Source organism: Thermobia domestica, chromosome 16, assembly GCF_964235325.1.
Source record: "Thermobia domestica chromosome 16, izTheDome1.hap1.1, whole genome shotgun sequence".
Lineage (NCBI taxonomy): Eukaryota > Metazoa > Arthropoda > Insecta > Zygentoma > Lepismatidae > Thermobia > Thermobia domestica.
In genome coordinates, this window is record NC_137469.1 from 30,373,688 (window position 1) to 30,392,773 (window position 19,086).

General features: G+C 35.3%; 1 protein-coding gene across 3 annotated transcripts in view; it reads left to right on the top strand.

Moving 5' to 3' along the window:
• LOC145672964 (voltage-dependent calcium channel subunit alpha-2/delta-3-like) overlaps positions 1 to 17,966 on the top strand; it is a 169,912-nt gene extending 151,946 nt beyond the window's left edge. For all 3 annotated transcript variants that reach the window (XM_081742228.1, XM_081742229.1, XM_081742230.1), the window contains 3 exons: positions 7,281 to 7,452; positions 16,222 to 16,414; positions 17,310 to 17,966. In XM_081742228.1, coding sequence (XP_081598354.1) covers positions 7,281 to 7,452; positions 16,222 to 16,414; positions 17,310 to 17,429 — 485 coding nt within the window. In that variant the 3' untranslated portion in view covers positions 17,430 to 17,966. The remainder of the gene's footprint in view (positions 1 to 7,280; positions 7,453 to 16,221; positions 16,415 to 17,309) is intronic.
• The last annotated feature ends 1,120 nt before the right edge of the window (positions 17,967 to 19,086 follow it).

The window sequence follows — 19,086 nt, forward strand, 5'->3', positions numbered from 1 at the left end:
TACCAAGACAACATCCAGGAGATGGCAGAACATCAGCAGAGCAGCAAGATTGGCAGCTACCAAGAAGATCCGGAAGGATCAGGAGACCACCTAATAGATTGTCATTGTAAAAAAAAAAAAACCCGGGGGAAGAGTGTAATAGTGAATAATCTGTGAAGAATGTGAGAGTGTAATAGTGAATAGTCTGTGAAGAATGTGGAAGAGTGTAATAGGAAATAATCTGTGAAGAATGTGGAAGAGTTAAATAGTGAGTAATCTGTGGAGAATGTGGTATAGCAAGTAGTCTGTGAAGAGTGTGACACTACTGTCAATAGTCTGTGATGAGTATAAGGATGGCGGGCTTTGGCATGAGTCAAAGAGTTCGTGGGAGCAAGAATGAAGTTGGAGTATGCAAGTGGGCTTGTTAGAAGTACTGTGAAGAATATTATTTAGTAGCATGGGGATAAAATTTAGTAAAGTACTTTTGAAGTTTGTGTGCATGTACCCGTGTCCGTAAATAAAGAGTACCTTAGTTTGGAAGTAGTTATTTTAATAGTAAAAGTAATAGCGGTATAGCTGTATAAGTTTCAGCAGTATAGCAATACCGTAGTCGGGTTAAGACTTCACTTAGGATCTAATATGTGCGCTATCCAAAAATACATGTTTCAGAATCCTAGGGTACTCACGCAAGAATTTTTATAGAGGGAGTTTGGATATGTGCATATAATTTGAAGAATTCATCAACTTCCTCTATCAAAATTGTTGCAGAAATACCGCAGGGTTTTGAAACTTGGATATTTGGATAGGGCACATACTAGTTCCTAAGTAAAGTCTTGACCCGACTATGGTAGGTCCCATAGATTCGGAGCTATTGGACTTTAAAGCTCATTTTTTCATGTCTTCGGCAGCCGTAGTCACTCTGAAAGGAAGCATTTGTGCACGCAAGTTAGTCTATACTTTTTGTCTTATCATGGTGTCACGAATCACTTCTCAGACGTTTTCGGTTTTTTTTTTTAAACATCATGTATAGAAGACAAATTCCATGTGAGGACAGATTGCATTAAAATCTGTAAAATCTCCCCAGACATTAGACGAAAGTTACAAAATAGTCGGGATTGGACAGAAGTGTCCGGACGACCAGGATATATCCCCTGCGTACGTCCCTACAACTAGCTAGATGTTAACATGATTGCTGCGGTAGTGTAAAACTGAGTTTGGATCTCAGTGCTAAACAAGTCACCGTGTCACTCGTTGAAGCGCACAGAAAAGAAGTATCACACGAGCCACCAGTGACTCGTAACGCAGCGAACGTGTTTGAAACGAAAGTTTTCCAGTCATTTTTCATGTAGAAAGTAGGCCTACTGAACTCACAACAGCCCTAAGAAAAAATGTTTTTAAGTTTTACGTTCCATGGTTATGCCGAATAAGCTAAAGGAGACGTCGATGACGAGAACGAAAGAAATAGTGGAATAAAGAAAGTGGAAAGAAACAGAACCCGGAGAGAACCTACACACACGGCGTTTCTCCAGCACAATGATCACTGGGCGGGAGCTAAGATAGATGCAGGGACACTCCAGAGCTGAGCGTGCTACGACCAAAACAATCATAAAGAAAGCGCTTAACCTTTTTGGAACAGAGTAAACCATTAAATTCACAAAGCTTCAGTAATAATAATAATAATAATAATAATAATAATAATAATAATAATAATAATAATAATAATAATAATAATAATGGTATTAAAGTTTTTTTTAAAAGTTGCCTTAAAATTAGGCAAAACTTACAGAAAAATCGGGATTTCGGGGAGGGGGTCTAGACCTCCAGAACACACCTCTGCAACTACCTTAAAACTTTACGTTTTAAGGAAAATAACTGAATATCACTGAAAAGTAAGGTATATAATAAACTAACTTTTAGGATATGCAGAAGTAATTATAAAAGCTTTGTTACAAAAATACGAAAACAGACCATAATTTGATAAGCTTAGAAATACAAAGTAACAAAATAGAGTTTAAGATTCATTCTACAGAGCAATTGTTACTTAAAAAATGGACATACACTACTTCGAGAATCAAGATAAGACGAGAAACGTTTACGATACCTTTCGTCTCGTCTCGATTCTCATCTCTAAAGCAAGACTTTGAGTTAGCCTAGTCCCATCTCGAAAGTAAAATGTTCTTTCTCGTCTAGATTGTATTTGTTTTGTTTGAGAAACGAGATGAGAAATTCCTCTTCTCGTGGACAACACTAAACTGAACCGAAATGTTCTTGCTAAATGTCACTTTTCTGCTTATAATGGTATGACCTGAGCGATAATAAGTTCCTAACTTTTAATCTTCTGCGACATAATAATAATAATAATAATAATAATAATAATAATAATAATAATAATAATAATAATAATAATAATAATAATAATAATAATATTATTATTATTATTATTATTATTATTATTATTATTATTATTATAACTGAAGATTTGGTGGTTCAAGTATTGAAACATCCGAGCATTCAAAATCTTAAAAGAATGTGTGTGATCGCCGATCAATTGCCACCAAAAATTCTAAAGTAAAAAGAAACACCCTCCTTGGATTCGATCCAACGACCTTAAGATTACTGCCCGAGCACCTTGACCACTGAACCACAATCACTACACAGTAAAGGATTCGTCCTCAGTGTGTTCACATTGGGTTTTTTCCCCTCCGGTTACAAAGTTCTATGTTATTTTTTGTTTGTTTCGAAAGGACTTTCGTATTTCTTTTATGATGATGTAAGTCAATAATCTTCGGATAGTTCCTATTAATAACTTGAGTTGTTCTTAAACCTTTGGTTCTCAATTTTGTTTCTTATCCACACCTAACTACAGATATGACTGATTTAATTCTCATACTATGTATTTGGTTTCAAAGCAGTCCCCATTATCTGGTCAAGGACTTATATCCGCCACTAAACAAACGTTTGTTCGACGTAGTATTGAAGAACAAGGATCACGTGGTGAGTTCCAAATTCAAATGATCGAATTGTTGCCTTCTACTTGTGGCTCTTTTTTTTAACAAGCATTAGGAAAAAGGAATCATAAGATTGCTGAGGTGGAGGTTCGAACTCAAGACACCTAATGATTATTTCACTGTTCAAGTACGTTATCCACTCACCAAACGATACACAGAGAAACTTCTGTAACAATCATAATATCTCGGACAAGTTGTAATGCTTTTTTGTATTAACGTTAAGTGCTAAGTGTGAAGATTTGTTTTGATTTTTTTTTTTAAATTTGCACCTTGTCTAAACTGCAACATTAAAATAAATGTAAATTACTATTTTATTCATATTTGCTACTTGAATAGCTTTGTTAAACATAATTAAATTACGAAGTGGATACGTATTGTATGGACTGATTGTTCATAACATAGATTCTAGGAAGGGTTAAACAATGTAGACCCGCGACAAAAATCTTTTTGACAGATTGTAATGTATTATTTTACCACACTAGATTTCAGCGTAATTAATTTAATACCTACCAAGATACACAGGCTTCTATGGTAGGAAAGAAATATTGTGTCACACTCAAGATTTCTTCAAAAGGGTTGTCCTAACCGAGACTTGGCTACTTAAACCTTCATTCGGCAAACCGAAAGTTTCTGTTTATTTCTGCTATTTTTTGTAAACCAAAGTTTTGTTCCCATTCTTTTTCCCTCCGACCATTATTTCATGACAGAACTCTCAAGTTGAGAGACTTCGGAAGTAGTGAAAGTATAGTCGAGGCGTTATAGGCACTAGGTTAGAAATCCAAGGGTCATGGGTTCAACTATACTCAAAGTCAACTTAATACTTTTAAGTTGTTCTTGCAGGGTGTATGATGACTTCTCTTTGCTCAAAGTTCTCCATCTACAGATGAGATGCAATAATCATGCACATGTTAACCGAACGAAAGAAAGAGTGGAGATATCTCCAATAGAAATATTACCCTAAACATTCGTCAATATTCATATTTGATCATGTTTTAGTCCATTTTTGTTTATTATTCTTTACGAAATTATAGTTCTCGATTACTTAGAATATAGCAAGAGATAGTGAATGATATATTACAGCGTATTACAAGAGAAAACTCGTATTCTTTTGATATCGTATACGCTTGTAATAAATACATGCTTGTATCATTGATTGGAAATTAAATTACACAAGCTTATATTATGAGCACACATAATATGACTATTTGTCATATTTTAGAAATATGACATGTTTTCTACTGATGCAATGGTTTTCGCAAATTGAACAGACACGCTGCATATCTTGTTTGTTTTTTTTTTTTTTACTTTCTTAGGTTTTCTTTTTCCTTAGTATTTATTTTTCTTTTCTGTTTCATTTTCCGAACACACTGGAAACCAGTAATGTAACTCCAGAAAATATTATTGTTAGGTTTAATGTGTAAATGAATAATAATAATAATACATTTTAAAAAATAGAAACTATGGTGGCTTTGCTGATAAAAAAAAAATTATTCTCGCGAAACAAAGTTGGGAGTTAAATCATCTCGATCTGATATTTTTTCATAAAGTTTTAGGAGAGATACTAAAACTGATAACTAAGAAAAGTGAAGGTAACGTTGTAACGAATAATGTAAAACATTCTGAGATTTTACAAAATACTGTAACCTGTGCAATGAAATGAATGTTTGACCAACATTGATTTTTCCTTGTTATATCTAAGGTTAAATAAAATTTCTCTGTAACTCTCTCATGATATCAACCGCACTGTAAATACTAAACTGTGTATTCTAACCGTTTTTTTATTCATCGCAGAGGTATGGATATTTTTCTATTTTTTTAAGTTTGCTACACTGATATGTTTTGAACAAACTAGTGCATTTGTAGAACGCCTTATGTAGTTCTGAACCAGCGAACCTTAAGATAATTTTTGGTTGTCTAACGTTGCAGGATATGAAAACTGGAAGTGTGAATGCACTTTTGCTCGTGTGTATACAATTTTCTCGGAAATTAATTGAAGTGAATTTTACTTTAGCTGGTACCGTTTGCAAGATATTGCATGTTAAATATCAGGCACTTCACGAATATTGAACCAAATAGAAAGTTCTGCAGGGCTCGTGTGTATATGTAATCTTTTACGCGATTTATCGTTAATGAAATATTCTCTGAACGTACGTTATACACACACACGGAAATGATAGGTCTTCACCCAAAATTCAGTCGTATCTGCATTTACATTAGGGATTTTGACCGTAATAACGTATGGTGAAAAAAATTTGCACAAAATTATAATTCGTTTGCCACACTAAACATCCGCAATTTTGTTGTGTTCTCTGATTGTTAAGCAAGAATGACATCTGGACTTTAATGTACAAACACATTTACGCCATATCTGCTGGCCTTACGACAATTGCGGGGAACGTTTTGCATGGGTGACGCGAAACACGATGTATCAATTTCATTCAAGCATCTACGGATTCGTCGGATAAGACCTGCAACGGATGTTGAGTGATAATTATTGGCATACATTTGTCTCTTCAAATTTGCCCAAAAGTCCTCAATAGGCCGAAGTTGAGGAACATTAAGAGGATTTTGATCTTTGGATATGTAGTGTATGCCATGGCTTAAGACTTGCTGTACCGTAGTGGAACCCTAAATCTGGCCAAAACACCACATTGTCTCCATGATGATACGTGTTGATAAACTGTTTAACTTTCGGCAGACAGTACTTCACATAATGTTCAGTGTTTAGCGCAAGGCCGGTGGTGAAAAACTGCGGTTTAGAGAGTCTCTTTTTACTCATCGCAAGCCATAGCAACACATTTTGTGGATATTTTGAATTCGGAGGAAAATGTACTGAATCAGGCATATCACCAGTTCCTAGATCGTAGTACGATTTTGGCTGCCACTCGTGACCGTCTAATGTAAAATAAGTCTCATCGTCCATCATGCAGAGTACATCATTTTTAGCAGTGAACGTTTTGGTGACCAGAGTTCTTAAACGTTGTTTCTGAATCACAATTTGTTGTTCCGTAACCTTCGGCATAGTTTTCCGTTTCCGTCTGGTAATTCCCATTTTCTGTAAAGCATCTTTCACTGTATTTTTATCACAGTGAAATTTCCTACCAAGTTCTTGGTACGATTTTGCCACCTTACTGCAGTAGCTCGTCGAAGTTGTCTCATCACCTTGGAATCACTTAAAGTCGATTTCCGTTCACTGCCGACCATATTTTCCACATTCATACCCTTCTCTACTTTGGACACAATATTATACACCGTTCGTCTTGAGTATCCCACATTCTGGAAGCGTTGCACAACGTCTGACACTTTAACATTCGGATTGTCTTTCCAATATTGCACGATTACTTTACGACGCCGTTCCTCATTTAACGCCAAACTTATTTCGTTGTGCGTCATTCTTCTCCTGCACTTGCTAACGCACAACAGATACACTAATCTTCCTGCATAGCTCATATCGTGTACCACGGTCCACTGTTGCCAGGATTTGCGGTATTGCAAATTTTGTACAATTTTTTTTCCACCATACGTTACTATACTCCCTTGTTATAGTATAACATGGAAGTAATAACAATCACTCACAGAAATGTAATAAGATTATGACACCAATGTTGTAAAGAGTTTGTTTATACCTACAATATTTTTTTAGTTAGAAATTGTTTTGATAAGCGTAACTGATATTACTCTGCAATGTCTATTGGCGAAGTGCCTGGAAGGATTTAACATGTAATACCTTCCAAACGGTACAAGCCACGGTAAAATTCACTACACCAGTGAATTTCCGAGAGAACTGTACATGAATTTGATGTATCACTTGCACCTATTCCCATTTGAAAAACTGAAAATTGAATCCATTATGGCGGATTCAAGATGATGGCTGGGGTGAGTAACATGTGTCAGAGGAGTGGTACTTGATCCAATTTGTTTTGTATATGCTCACATTCATATCCAGTTACATCTAAAGAAACTAAAGACAATTTTGTGTCCGAGCGCTATAGTAGTGTATGATTGAATTCCGGATATATGAAGGCCAATAAATATGCAAATTACCGATATAGGCAGCTAAAATTAGTACAATACACCCCATTGGGTCGCGAAGAACTTTGCATTTGAATCAATTTTACACAAATCCCGAGGGGACACTTTGCAAAGGTACCTTGTCAGTGGACCTTTTAATGTTTATGAATGCTTACACTGCTCATATACTAACGTAACTGTTTCAGCACTAACCTGGCATACATTGCATTGACTATAACAGGATTTTGCAATAATGTTTATTCGTTTGTCAATTTATTCCAGAAGCGTACGATGCTCCAATAGAACCATCACCTTCGGAAACTTCGTATCGAATTGCACCTTGTGTGCCTATCAACAGGACCAGACCCGAACCATGTGACAAAGAAATAGATTTGTATTATTACGTACGAGAGCCACACCACAAGAAACGTTCACATTCCTCATCTACCTGCTGGTAAGGAATTGACATATATTTAGTATGTTACGCCAAAGGTACAAACAAGATTATTATTTGAATGGGATACTTGAAGTGTGAGTGAGATGTACTAGAGCTGCATCTCCAACTTACCGTCTTAGTGCGTTAAACGTTTTAGATTATGCAATTTCAACCTTCAGTAAAAATTATGTATTACAAATAAAATTGTTGTTGCCTTCATTTCTGAAATGTATAGAAATTTGTCAACCACTAAAATGCCCCTTAAGTATAATCCGTTATTTGTACAGTTCGCGGCATAGAAATCATTACAGAAATTCTAAATTCTAAGTCCAAATTAGTAACAAACTCTTGCCTTGTTTTCTTATGCATCCAGAAATACATGTCTCAATCGATTAGTTGCTTCTACTATTCAATCCAACTCCTCCGCCTCCTCCACCTCTCCTTGTCTAAAGCAGTGTGTGTGACGTAGTACACTCTTTCCATTCAACTGAAAAAGAAACAGAAATCAAGTTTACAACGTTACAGCTTTAAAACAGTCTTCTCCATTCGTTTGTTCTGAAATATTTTTAAGAGCCTAATTTTTTTTTTAAAAAAAGTCACACAATGTTCCCAGAGCTTCATAAATACCTTTAGTTTCATTCTTTCCGTTCTTTAAAGGCTGCACGCTAGTAAGATGCTCCCTAAGAAATCTATGGAAATTGCCAATAATGGCAGTAAGTTTTGTGCTTCCTAAAGTCGGTAATGCACGCACAGAGCTCGAGAATATCTACTGACAGAAATGAGTGTTATTCAATGATTTCATTTCATTTCTTTTCAGTAATTGCAAGTAAATGTTCCAGGGGCTTCATTTGGGCAGAACAGGAGGGTGCAATTCCAACTCCCTTGAGCTTCATAAATACGTATTATTTGATCAAATGTATAGTAATACACTAATAAAAAGTGAAAATCTTATGTCTGTGGGGAATCCCCCACCCCCCGAATAAAATCTAAAAGACATTCCTTTTAGCAACAAACCTATAGAGTTACGATAGCACATTGCTAGAGAGCTTACATTTGGTTTCAAGAGTCGAAGGTTTGATCTCAAGCCATATGAGTTCCTGGGCGACATTGATATATATATATATATATATATATATATATATATATATATATATATATATTCAAGTATGGAGACAGAGAGGGGTGATTTATATACACAGATTTAGAATTGGGGAAAAATGATCGGACAGCATTCGTATTATGACGAAAATTTTGATTTTGTGAAACAGAAGAAGGGAAGGTTTCGAACTGCGAGGATCACATTAGGCAGTTGTCGAATTAACGTGGAGAAGTCCTTTTAGAGCATCCGATGATTACGAAGGGAGAGAAAGATCTTGAGAACTGAGGAATTAAGAATTTTAAAAATCTGTATCTTCCGAGACGGGTTTCGAACCACGAACCTTGTACTTATCGAACCATGGCTTTATCCATTCTGCTACGGAGAACTCTATGTACTTATTCACATATGTTTCCTTTAGCTACGTTAAAAGCTAACGTAATGGGATATTCCAAAAGTTGAGTCAGTGGATGCACCCTTCAGATAGGACGTAAACCTCTTGTAACTTAGTAACAATATGCATAATGAACTTCCCCTTGTTCAGGACACTTTTTAAAGCAGTAAAATTTGTTACTATTGATTTAATTAAGCTACATTTGATAGAACCATCTGATAAAGTGGTGCCAAACCCTTTGCGTCATTGTTTGTTAGGTGAATGGTTAATGTAAGTTACTCCTACGTGGATGGTCCGAGCTTCAAATCAAGACCATTCTTTTTGATAATTTTCTTTGAGCTACGCTCATATTGTGCATTCTGCAAGTTCAATTTTGAAGTAATGTAGTCACAGCTAGTTTAATTCGAAATTATTTTCAAATATGATATTTGTTATTACATGGCACTCCTCACTTGTTTGTAGTCCTGCATAAATGCAAAATTGTTTTAAAAGTATATTTTACTTTCAAGTATTATTGTTTAAAAAAAAAACTTGTCCAACTTTATTTTATAATTATTTTATATTTCTTAGTTATAATAACATATTTTCTAGTTATATTGTATTCTATGTTATACGTTTATTATTTACATTTTATACCTTACATTTGAAGAGGAGCTTATGACAATTCAGAGCAGCAGGGACACACACAGGATACAGGCCTTGGAAATCCAGAGTTCCTGCCCGCACGAAATCATTACTTTTCTGTAAATGATATCACCAGCAGAAGAATCCCGTTCACTAACTCCTCATCTAACAAGCCATAACCTTTTACAAGTTATAAATTTGCATGCAAATGACACCGTTATATGTTTGTGCAATCGATTTCTTTTTTCTCTCTCTCTCTCTCTTCAAAAACGTAAAATGTTTACGATGATTCGTTTCGTTTTCCATTAGAGCTTAGAAAGAGATGATGTGTGTTTGAGTATAGGATCTTTTGTCTCCTTTAACCGACAGTTCTAGCAAATATAACTCTCAATTCACACAGAAAATAAAAAACCTCGTACTGCCTTAGAAAATATTCCTAAAAGTGGGAAACTACATCATGCACCCTGAACTGTGGCATAACTAATGGGAGTGCAGTGAGGGAGGCCCACAGCAAAAAGGAGCCCATTGAAGTTTGGTAATTCCACTTTGGAGGTTTTTATATAATTTCACATTTTTTCCTCAATGTGTAAAATGCAACTACTTTAGCCTCAGATGAAAAAGAAGTTGTGAACTATCTATAGACTAAGAAGTCTACTGAAAAGATTTATCACGTCCTTGCATCAACAACTTTAAGTTTTCGAACAGTAATGAAGAACAAGATTAATTGAAATTTTAACTTAGAATGAAATAACTAAAAATCTAATCTTATATAACTCTCATTGATAGTAGTGTTCCGTTTTTGTTTAGACGCCTATTCTTTTATAGCTTTACCTATGGTCCATGGGGTCCTTGGTTCGATCCCAGCTCACGCCGAATGAACTTTATTATGGACAAACACCGTGTGCATGAGTTTTCTCGGGTTCCTCCCGTTTCCTCCCACTTTCTTCATTCCGCAATTTCATTCATTTCTCACCATTACTGTCTCCATTAGCATAGTTGGCATAAACATAGGACGTAAAACTTAAATATTTGATTTCATTTTTCTGTTATAACTGTATCTCACTTTTCCTGTGACGAGAGCAACATCTAAGCGAGTATTCAGTGAATTAAACCACTAAAACTTATATTCATAGCACAATAGTGCAGACGAAGTTTAGCCCTTTGGCAATCTTCAAAGTAGTTAATGAATTACTCTCTGAAAAAGATCACCCGTACAGTGTTTTTCAGATGGTAATTTATAATTATACTTACGTTGGTCGAAATTCCTCCATAGTTATGGGGCGAAACACTGAAACCATCGCTACGAAGAGGTGAAAGTGACATGTAAAAGTAGTCAAATACGAACGATATTAGTGTCGAATTCATGTGCAAAGACGAATAGTGACACTGTGGATGTTGCTTAAGTCCAAATTAAGCCTTGGTTAGAATGGACTTGACAATGGGAGTGTGACAGTAAAAAAGAATCGAAAATATCCTATGTTTGTGTCGAATGGGAAGTTTTCCGGATCATTGACATAAAAGGTGATATTTCAGATGTGGATATGTTCAAGGTTGGCCCTATTGGCATGGGGTCATAGGGAGAACAAGTGAAGACTTACTAGTTAGGAACAGTTCGTTTTTGGTGCGTTTTAATACACTGAGAGTGAAAAGTGATAATGCACAAATACTGATATCACATTCGGAATTATCGGAGATATGACTTCTGGGGAAGTGTCGTTGCTCCAGGGAGGCATTACTAACTGATCACTCCTTAAAATCGTCACTGCCTTGCAGGGCGTAGACAGGAATTTATTTCAGCGATTGAGGGCATATTTTACTAAAATGTCTGTCATCATCTCTAAAATTAGATATAATTTACAGAAAAGTAGTGATTTCGTGCGGGCAGGAGCTCTGGAATGCCAAGGCCTGTATCCTGTGTATGTCCCTGCTGCTCTGAATTGTCATAAGCTCCTCTTCAAATGTAAGGCATAGAATGTAAATAATAAACGTATAACATAGAATACAATATAACTAGAAAATATGTTATTATAACTAAGAAATATAAAATAATTATAAAATAAAGTTGGACAAGTTTTTTTAAACAATAATACTTGAAAGTAAAATATACTTTTAAAACAATTTTGCATTTATGCAGGACTACAAACAAGTGAGGAGTGCCATGTAATAACAAATATCATATTTGAAAATAATTTCGAATTAAACTAGCTGTGACTACATTACTTCAAAATTGAACTTGTAGAATGCACAATATGAGCGTAGCTCAAAGAAAATTATCAAAAAGAATGGTCTTGATTTGAAGCTCGGACCATCCACGTAGGAGTAACTTACATTAACCATTCACCTAACAAACAATGACGCAAAGGGTTTGGCACCACTTTATCAGATGGTTCTATCAAATGTAGCTTAATTAAATCAATAGTAACAAATTTTACTGCTTTAAAAAGTGTCCTGAACAAGGGGAAGTTCATTATGCATATTGTTACTAAGTTACAAGAGGTTTACGTCCTATCTGAAGGGTGCACCCACTGACTCAACTTTTGGAATATCCCATTACGTTAGCTTTTAACGTAGCTAAAGGAAACATATGTGAATAAGTACATAGAGTTCTCCGTAGCAGAATGGACAAAGTCATAGTTCGATAAGTACAAGGTTCGTGGTTCGAAACCCGTCTCTGAAGGTACAGATTTTTTAAATTCTTAATTCCTCAGTTCTCAAGATCTTTCTCTCCCTTCGTAATCATCGGATGCTCTAAAAGGACTTCACCTTAATTCGACAACTGCCTAATGTGATGCTCGCAATTCGAAACCTGTTTCATAAAACCACAAGTTTACAACGAATACGAATGCTGTCCGATCATTTTTCCCCAATTCTAAATCTGTGTATATAAATCACACCTCTCTGTCTCCATTCTTGAATCTCTCTCTCTCTCTCAATATCGCCCAGGAACTCATATGGCTTGAGATCAAACCTTCGACTCGTGAAACCAAATGTAAGCTCTCTAGCAATGTGCTATCGTAACTCTATAGGTTTGTTGCTAAAAGGAGTGTCTTTTACATTTTATTCGAGGGGTGGGGGTGATTTTCCGCAGACATAAGATTTTCACTTTTTATTAGTGTATTACTATACATTAGATCAAACAATACGTATTTATGAAGCTCAAGGGAGGGGGAATTACACCCTCCTGTCCTGCCCAAATGATGCCCCTGGAACATTTACTTGCAATTACTGAAAAGAAATGAAATGAATCATTGAATAACACTCATTTCTGTCAGTAGATATTCTCGAGCTCTGTGCGTGCATTACAGACTTTAGGAAGCGCAAACCCTACTGCCGTTATTGGTATTTTAAATAGATTTCTTGGGGAGCATCTTACTAGCTTGCAGTCTTTAAATAATGGAAAGAATGAAACTAAAGGTATTTATGAAGCTCTGGGAACATTGTGTGACATTTTTTTAATTTTGGCTTTTAATAATATTTCAGAACAAACGAATGGAAAAGACTGTTTTAAAGCTGTAACGTTGTAAACTTGATTCCTGTTTCTTTTTCAGTTGAAAGGAAAGAGTGTACTACGTCACACACACTGCTTTAGACAAGGAGATGGGAGGAGGAAGAGGAGTCGGATTGAATACTAGAAGCAACTAATCGATTGAGAGATGTATTTCTAGATGCATAAGAAAACGGGGCAAGAGTTTATTAATTTGGACTTAGAATTTGTGTAACGATTTCTATGCCGCGAACTGTACATTGTTTCCTCGTACTATGGAGGAAAACATTTTGTTTTTATTGTAAGTTTCATGATTATGCACCGAAGCTAAGGACGATAATACGTTGGATAGTGCTGGAATGAATAAAGTGGAAGGAAACGAGAGAATCCTGAGAAAACTCGCGTACATTCTTTTTCCACCACAAACTTGGTAGAAGCTGGGATCGAACGAGGGACTTCTCTAACCAGGGTTGAACGTTCTACCACTGAGCTATCGCGGTTCCGGAAACTTAATAGTTGACAAAATATGAGATAAATGTCAATATTTTGCATCATGAAAAAAGGTTAAGAGTAGCTCATGGGATTTGTCCAGGTGCAAGAAATATGAATTGCGGTATAGCCCATGCGTTGCAAAACATAGAACATTACGCTGAAGAGAAAAATATATGAAGCCTCGAAAGGACTCAGTAGTTGAGTTGAGTTTAATGTCCCGCTCAGCAGCAAGGATATATTAGACGTGGACCTACTGATTAACGTGGAATCCGAACCACATGAGCTCCCGCCGGGAATCGAACCTGGGTCTTCTACGCCAAAGGTGCGTAGGCTAACCGCTTAACCACGAAGGAGCTCAAGAACTGAGTAATGCAGCAGCTCACGCATATGCACGCTAAGCTGGAAATCTGAGATCCTTTTGCGCCTTCATTATATTGTAAAATTTATGAATTGTACACTTTTTTTTTTAATAAATTGATGACTAGTGGTAAGGTTTCAAATTGAATGTCTTAGGTAATTTAATATTAAGGAACAAGAATCCCTATACAAAATTCATAATCATTTGTTAAAAAAAAAAATCCCTCCTCTACCTAAGGGTTTGGTTTAACAACGGACATTGATCACTACTTCCCTTTTGAAATCGTAAGTTCTCAAACTTTTTTTTTTTTTTTTTTTTTTTGAAAGAAGTAACATTATATTTCACTTAAATATAATTCATGTTCTGAAAAACAAATCAACTTTTCAGGCAATCAAGCTTTTCCACTCCAATTTCACACCAAACTGTAAAAATGAAAACGAAATCTTTGAGTTTAACGTCCCACACTCATGCCTGTTAGGCTAAGGGAGACGATGATTAAAGTAAGTGAATGATGATGGAAGAATTGGTGGAATGAGACAGTGGGAGGAAATGAACGGAGAAAACCCACGAGCACGATGTTGTCCACCACAAACTTACTTGGAAACGGATCGCACCAGAAACCTCACGCACCAGAGGTAAGCATTCTACCATTAAGGTTGGTTTAAAGGGACAAGTTTTGCCGATAGATGGCACTACAGTCTTTTTTATCTTTTACGAAAATTCACGATTTCTCTTACAAATTACAACCTATAGACTTCAAATTTTTAGAAAAGGAACTTCATAATCTATCGAAGGCAATAATCCGTGTCCATTCTTTTAGAATTTTCTTCATTGTCGAAATGGATATCCAAACCTTTAACAATGGAACTGTTTCAACCAGGGCCGGATTTCCCAATAGGCCCTGGCCTATGGGCGCAAGCTCCCAGGGGGCGCACGGCCGAGAGAAAAAAATAAAAAAATATCTAAAAATAAAAATAAGTAGCCATAACTTAACATATTTTTTGAATTGATTTTAAAAAAATCAGGCTAATAAAGCATTCTGATTTTGAAGTTCATTGGAACAAATAATTGTTGGTAAAGTTAAACTATTTTTCAACATTATGCGTCGTTACAACATTGATCTCAAACAAGGGAGAACTGGCTGTAATTTTTTAATAAAGGTTTTTAGGAAAGTAACTTTAACCAGACTAGGGGGCGGAAAAAAATATTGGGCCTAGGGGCGCCAAAATGCTAAGTCCGGCCCTGGTTTCAACAATGCAGAAAATTCTAAATAAAAAAATCGGCACGGATTGTTCCCTTTAATAGGTTATGACGTTCCTTCTCTAAAAAATTGAAGTCTGTAGGTTGAAATTTATAAAAGAAATTGTAAATTTTCTTGAAAGGTAAAAAATAAAAGGGAGAGATACGAAGACTCTTGTGACATCTATCGGCAAAACTTGTCCCTTTACACTAACCTTAAGCTACCGTGCCAACACCAAACTGTAGAGTCTGTATTTTCTCCATTGGTCAAGGTCTACGTTATGCTAGTGATTTTTTTAAACTCTTTTATCTCTCTTTTTTTTTTTAAATAACACACAGACATAATATAAAGAATAAAATATATTTTCCTGACTTTACTTTGTGATATGCAATAAAGATGTTAATCATATATAGAAAGAACTTCTCAATGCTCAAATCCCAATACATGCTAGTCCTCCCAGCTTGTCTAGTGGCTAGCGCGTGCGTCTTTGGTGCATGTGGTCCTAGATTCAATTCCTGGTAGAAGAGCATTCCAATTTGAACACATTAGTAAAAATTGTACGTCCATGTTTCATATAACATCCGTACTGAAATGGGAATTAAACTTCCAACAAACAAACAAACAAACAAACAAAGCAATAGATGCTGCTGCTGATTACATCAACTAGTATCTTGCCTTCTTCGGAGTACTTGGAAGGATGGTGGTACTTTTAAGGTAAAACTGAGGTTAAAATAAACGCTTACCTGTACCTACTATCAGAATACAAATATCTGCTGAACTAATTCTTCCAATGTATAGAGTCGTATTCTGGCTTTGTAGTTTTTCTTCTGAATGAATATTCTTCTTCCGTTACCAGAAAAAGTTGAACATTTCTTAGTTTATATTTAACCGTAAAAACACTATCTTTCTATATGCTCTAAAGGAGACAGCAGAACTCAAAATGTCGAAAATTATTAGCAACAAGTAATGGGCACTTGAACACTTTGTAAGTTGTTTTTATACTTTGCTAACTTTTCTCTCCAACAGAAGTAGCGAAATGCATATTACAATAAGATTTTGTAGAACGTTAAATGATGCTGGTATTTTCTCTTGTTTCTAGGGTTAAGGAAGATATTCCTCACAGCAACTTAATAATGATAATAGTGGAAAATGAATGTGTAGCTGACCCATACACAACTCTGAGCGTAGCACCAAGGGAAGTGTATTATAACAATAGTCTCTCATGTTATAAACAGAACAATCTCCTTCTTAACAGAACAAGACTGCCAGATTGTGTTAGTAAACATGAAAAAGTAAGTAGAATACTTTTTTAAGGAAATTGTTGGTCACAAATATTGGTTAGTCAAAGTTTCATTTGAACGTCAGTATCACTTAAGAGTTTATTTTGTAGTAAAAATACTCTCAATATGAGTTGCATTCCGTTGAAAGAAAGATGCATATTTGAATCTTTATACATAAATACAAGAAAATCATCTGTAAATACAGAGCAAGAAAACCTCTATATAAATTAGCAAAACATTACTGATATGTTGTTACAGAAATATATAACGTAACTTCAGCATACTTTTAAGATTCTGTTCGTGCTAAAATTTTATTATGCCTCTTACTATATATGATCAATAACGAATACTTTTCATAGTTCTATAATATTTTAAAAACATCTTATAACAAGAATTTTAGGAATGATCCAAAAAATGCATCAAAAGATTGTGATCTTGGTCAATAATTAGTTTTTGGATCAGGGGCCATAAAATTTTCGAACGGCCCTTAATCGAGTTTTCGTATTTTTTACGCAATAAGCACGTCATACTGAGTTAAGTGATAGTTTGAGTTTGGCTACACTATATGTAGTTCCAGATATAAAACGTACAAGAAAATTTTTTTATTGAAATATATTGGATCTTTGGATGCGTTTTTGGATCTGGGGCCACAAAATTTTTGAACGACCCTTAAATCGATTTTTCGTATTATTATTATTATTATTATTATTACGGAATAAGCACATCATACTGAGTTACGTGATAGTTTGGGTTTGGCTACACTATATGTAGTTCTCCAGATATGAGGCCTACAAGAAAATTTTTGACGGAAATATATTGAATCTTTTGATCCAAACACATGAAATGTAAGATTTATTTTTTAAATTAAAATTTTGAGCTTAACAATTCTTTGAACTTTTTTTTCCAGGAGCACGAGATCAAAGATTTGTGTGGTGGCAAGGGAAAAGTACAACTAAGTTTAATGAATCTAGCACTGTGTTGGTTGTTAATTGTACTTTTTAAAATCCCTCGAGAAGAAGGATCTTGAGAAATGAAAGTAGTACCGAATTGGCTTTGACTGTGATATAATATTAATTACTGACTGCAACATTTTTTAAAAATGTCATACTTCTTGAACCACTGAGAAGACCAAAAAAGACAAAAAACAGTGCTTGCTTTCTTGTTATTAATTTTTGTGCATTGCTACAACTATTTTTTCAGTACATAGATATCGTTAGGTCACTTTGTTATATCTATTGTATGTGTGTGTATATATATGTATACACATTCATTGAGTCCAAGTTATGAATACTCTATTTCAACATTTTATATTGCAGCAGTATGTGTACAGAATTATGAAAAACAAAACTTGTTAATGCGTGTTTGTTGTCCATAAAAATTATGTTGGAATATCCAAGTTTGTAATGAAAATTTTATATATATATCTCTATTGCTGTTAAAATCTTTTACAAAAAAAATGAACTTTCAACTCTATTTATGGTTGATTTAACAAAGTGCAAGGACAAATTTTTGATTGTAAAGTTTAGAATTAATAAATTTAAAAGTTCTGTTTGTTTTACCCTTACCTTTAATGTATGAATTCAGTACCATACCAAAGAATATCACCCAACTTTTTCTTATGTGAGAGGAATGATTGAAGTTACCTTTAAAACTCTGTACATATAATTTTCTTCGTCGGAAGTGGTGCATTTCACTTGTCCTCAAGGCTCGCGGTCTAATCCGATTAGGGTCATTAATGTGAAGACTAGCTCGAGTTATAATGTTCCTTACGCTTCACACTTGATTTAGCTGCGTTTATTATTAGTAGTTTGAGATTGGTTTGAATATCATGTTAAGAGCTCCTTCATGGTTACGCAGTTAGCTTACGGGCCTCTGCGTGGGAGACCCAGATTCGATTCCCGGTGGGGGTCATGTGGTTCATATTCCACGTTAATCAATAGGTCCTATCTCATATAGTCTCGCTGCTGAACGGGACGTTAAAATCAACTCAATTCAACTCACCATCATGTTGAGAACGAAGGAACTGCAATTGATTCTGCGGCATAAGCTTAGAGTTGGGTTTTAATGCGGCATTATTATATTATAATGTAGTCGATGTATCGAGGAGACAACATCCCAATGTACTATAAGTTGGTGATTTGTAACGTTATGTTCTGGTTACACGAGTCTTAACCCTTCTGAAGTCAACTGACCAACCTGAAGTCAGAATAAGATGTTACTATTCGACTGGTTTTTACATCCCCTTAATTACACTGTCAATGGGTGTTATGTAACCAATTTTACACTTAATGTTACGTGATACCTCTCACCTTCCCTAGTTTTCTTCTCTGCCAAAAGCTACATTTGCTATAAAAATTATTGTCTTGGTTCGAAAACCTTCTATATCCTGATAACTATTAGTTGTATTTCAATGAAATTCGGCAAATATAAAACACAGGATATACATAATATTTCAATGTACGAGGCGCATCCAGAAAGAAACTTTCCCATGCGTCCCATAGCTAGGAAACCGTATTTTGCGAAGCAATTGCGTACACGTGAGAGAGTAAGGTCCTAGAATAGCGCATGCACCAGTGGAACTTCCCTAGTGCTCACAGTAGCGTCGTGGATGTAGTTGAAGATGGACGTTCCCATTCCAGTTTCCGCCGCGCCTGAACTGCAAACAGTAATAAAGTTTTTGAATG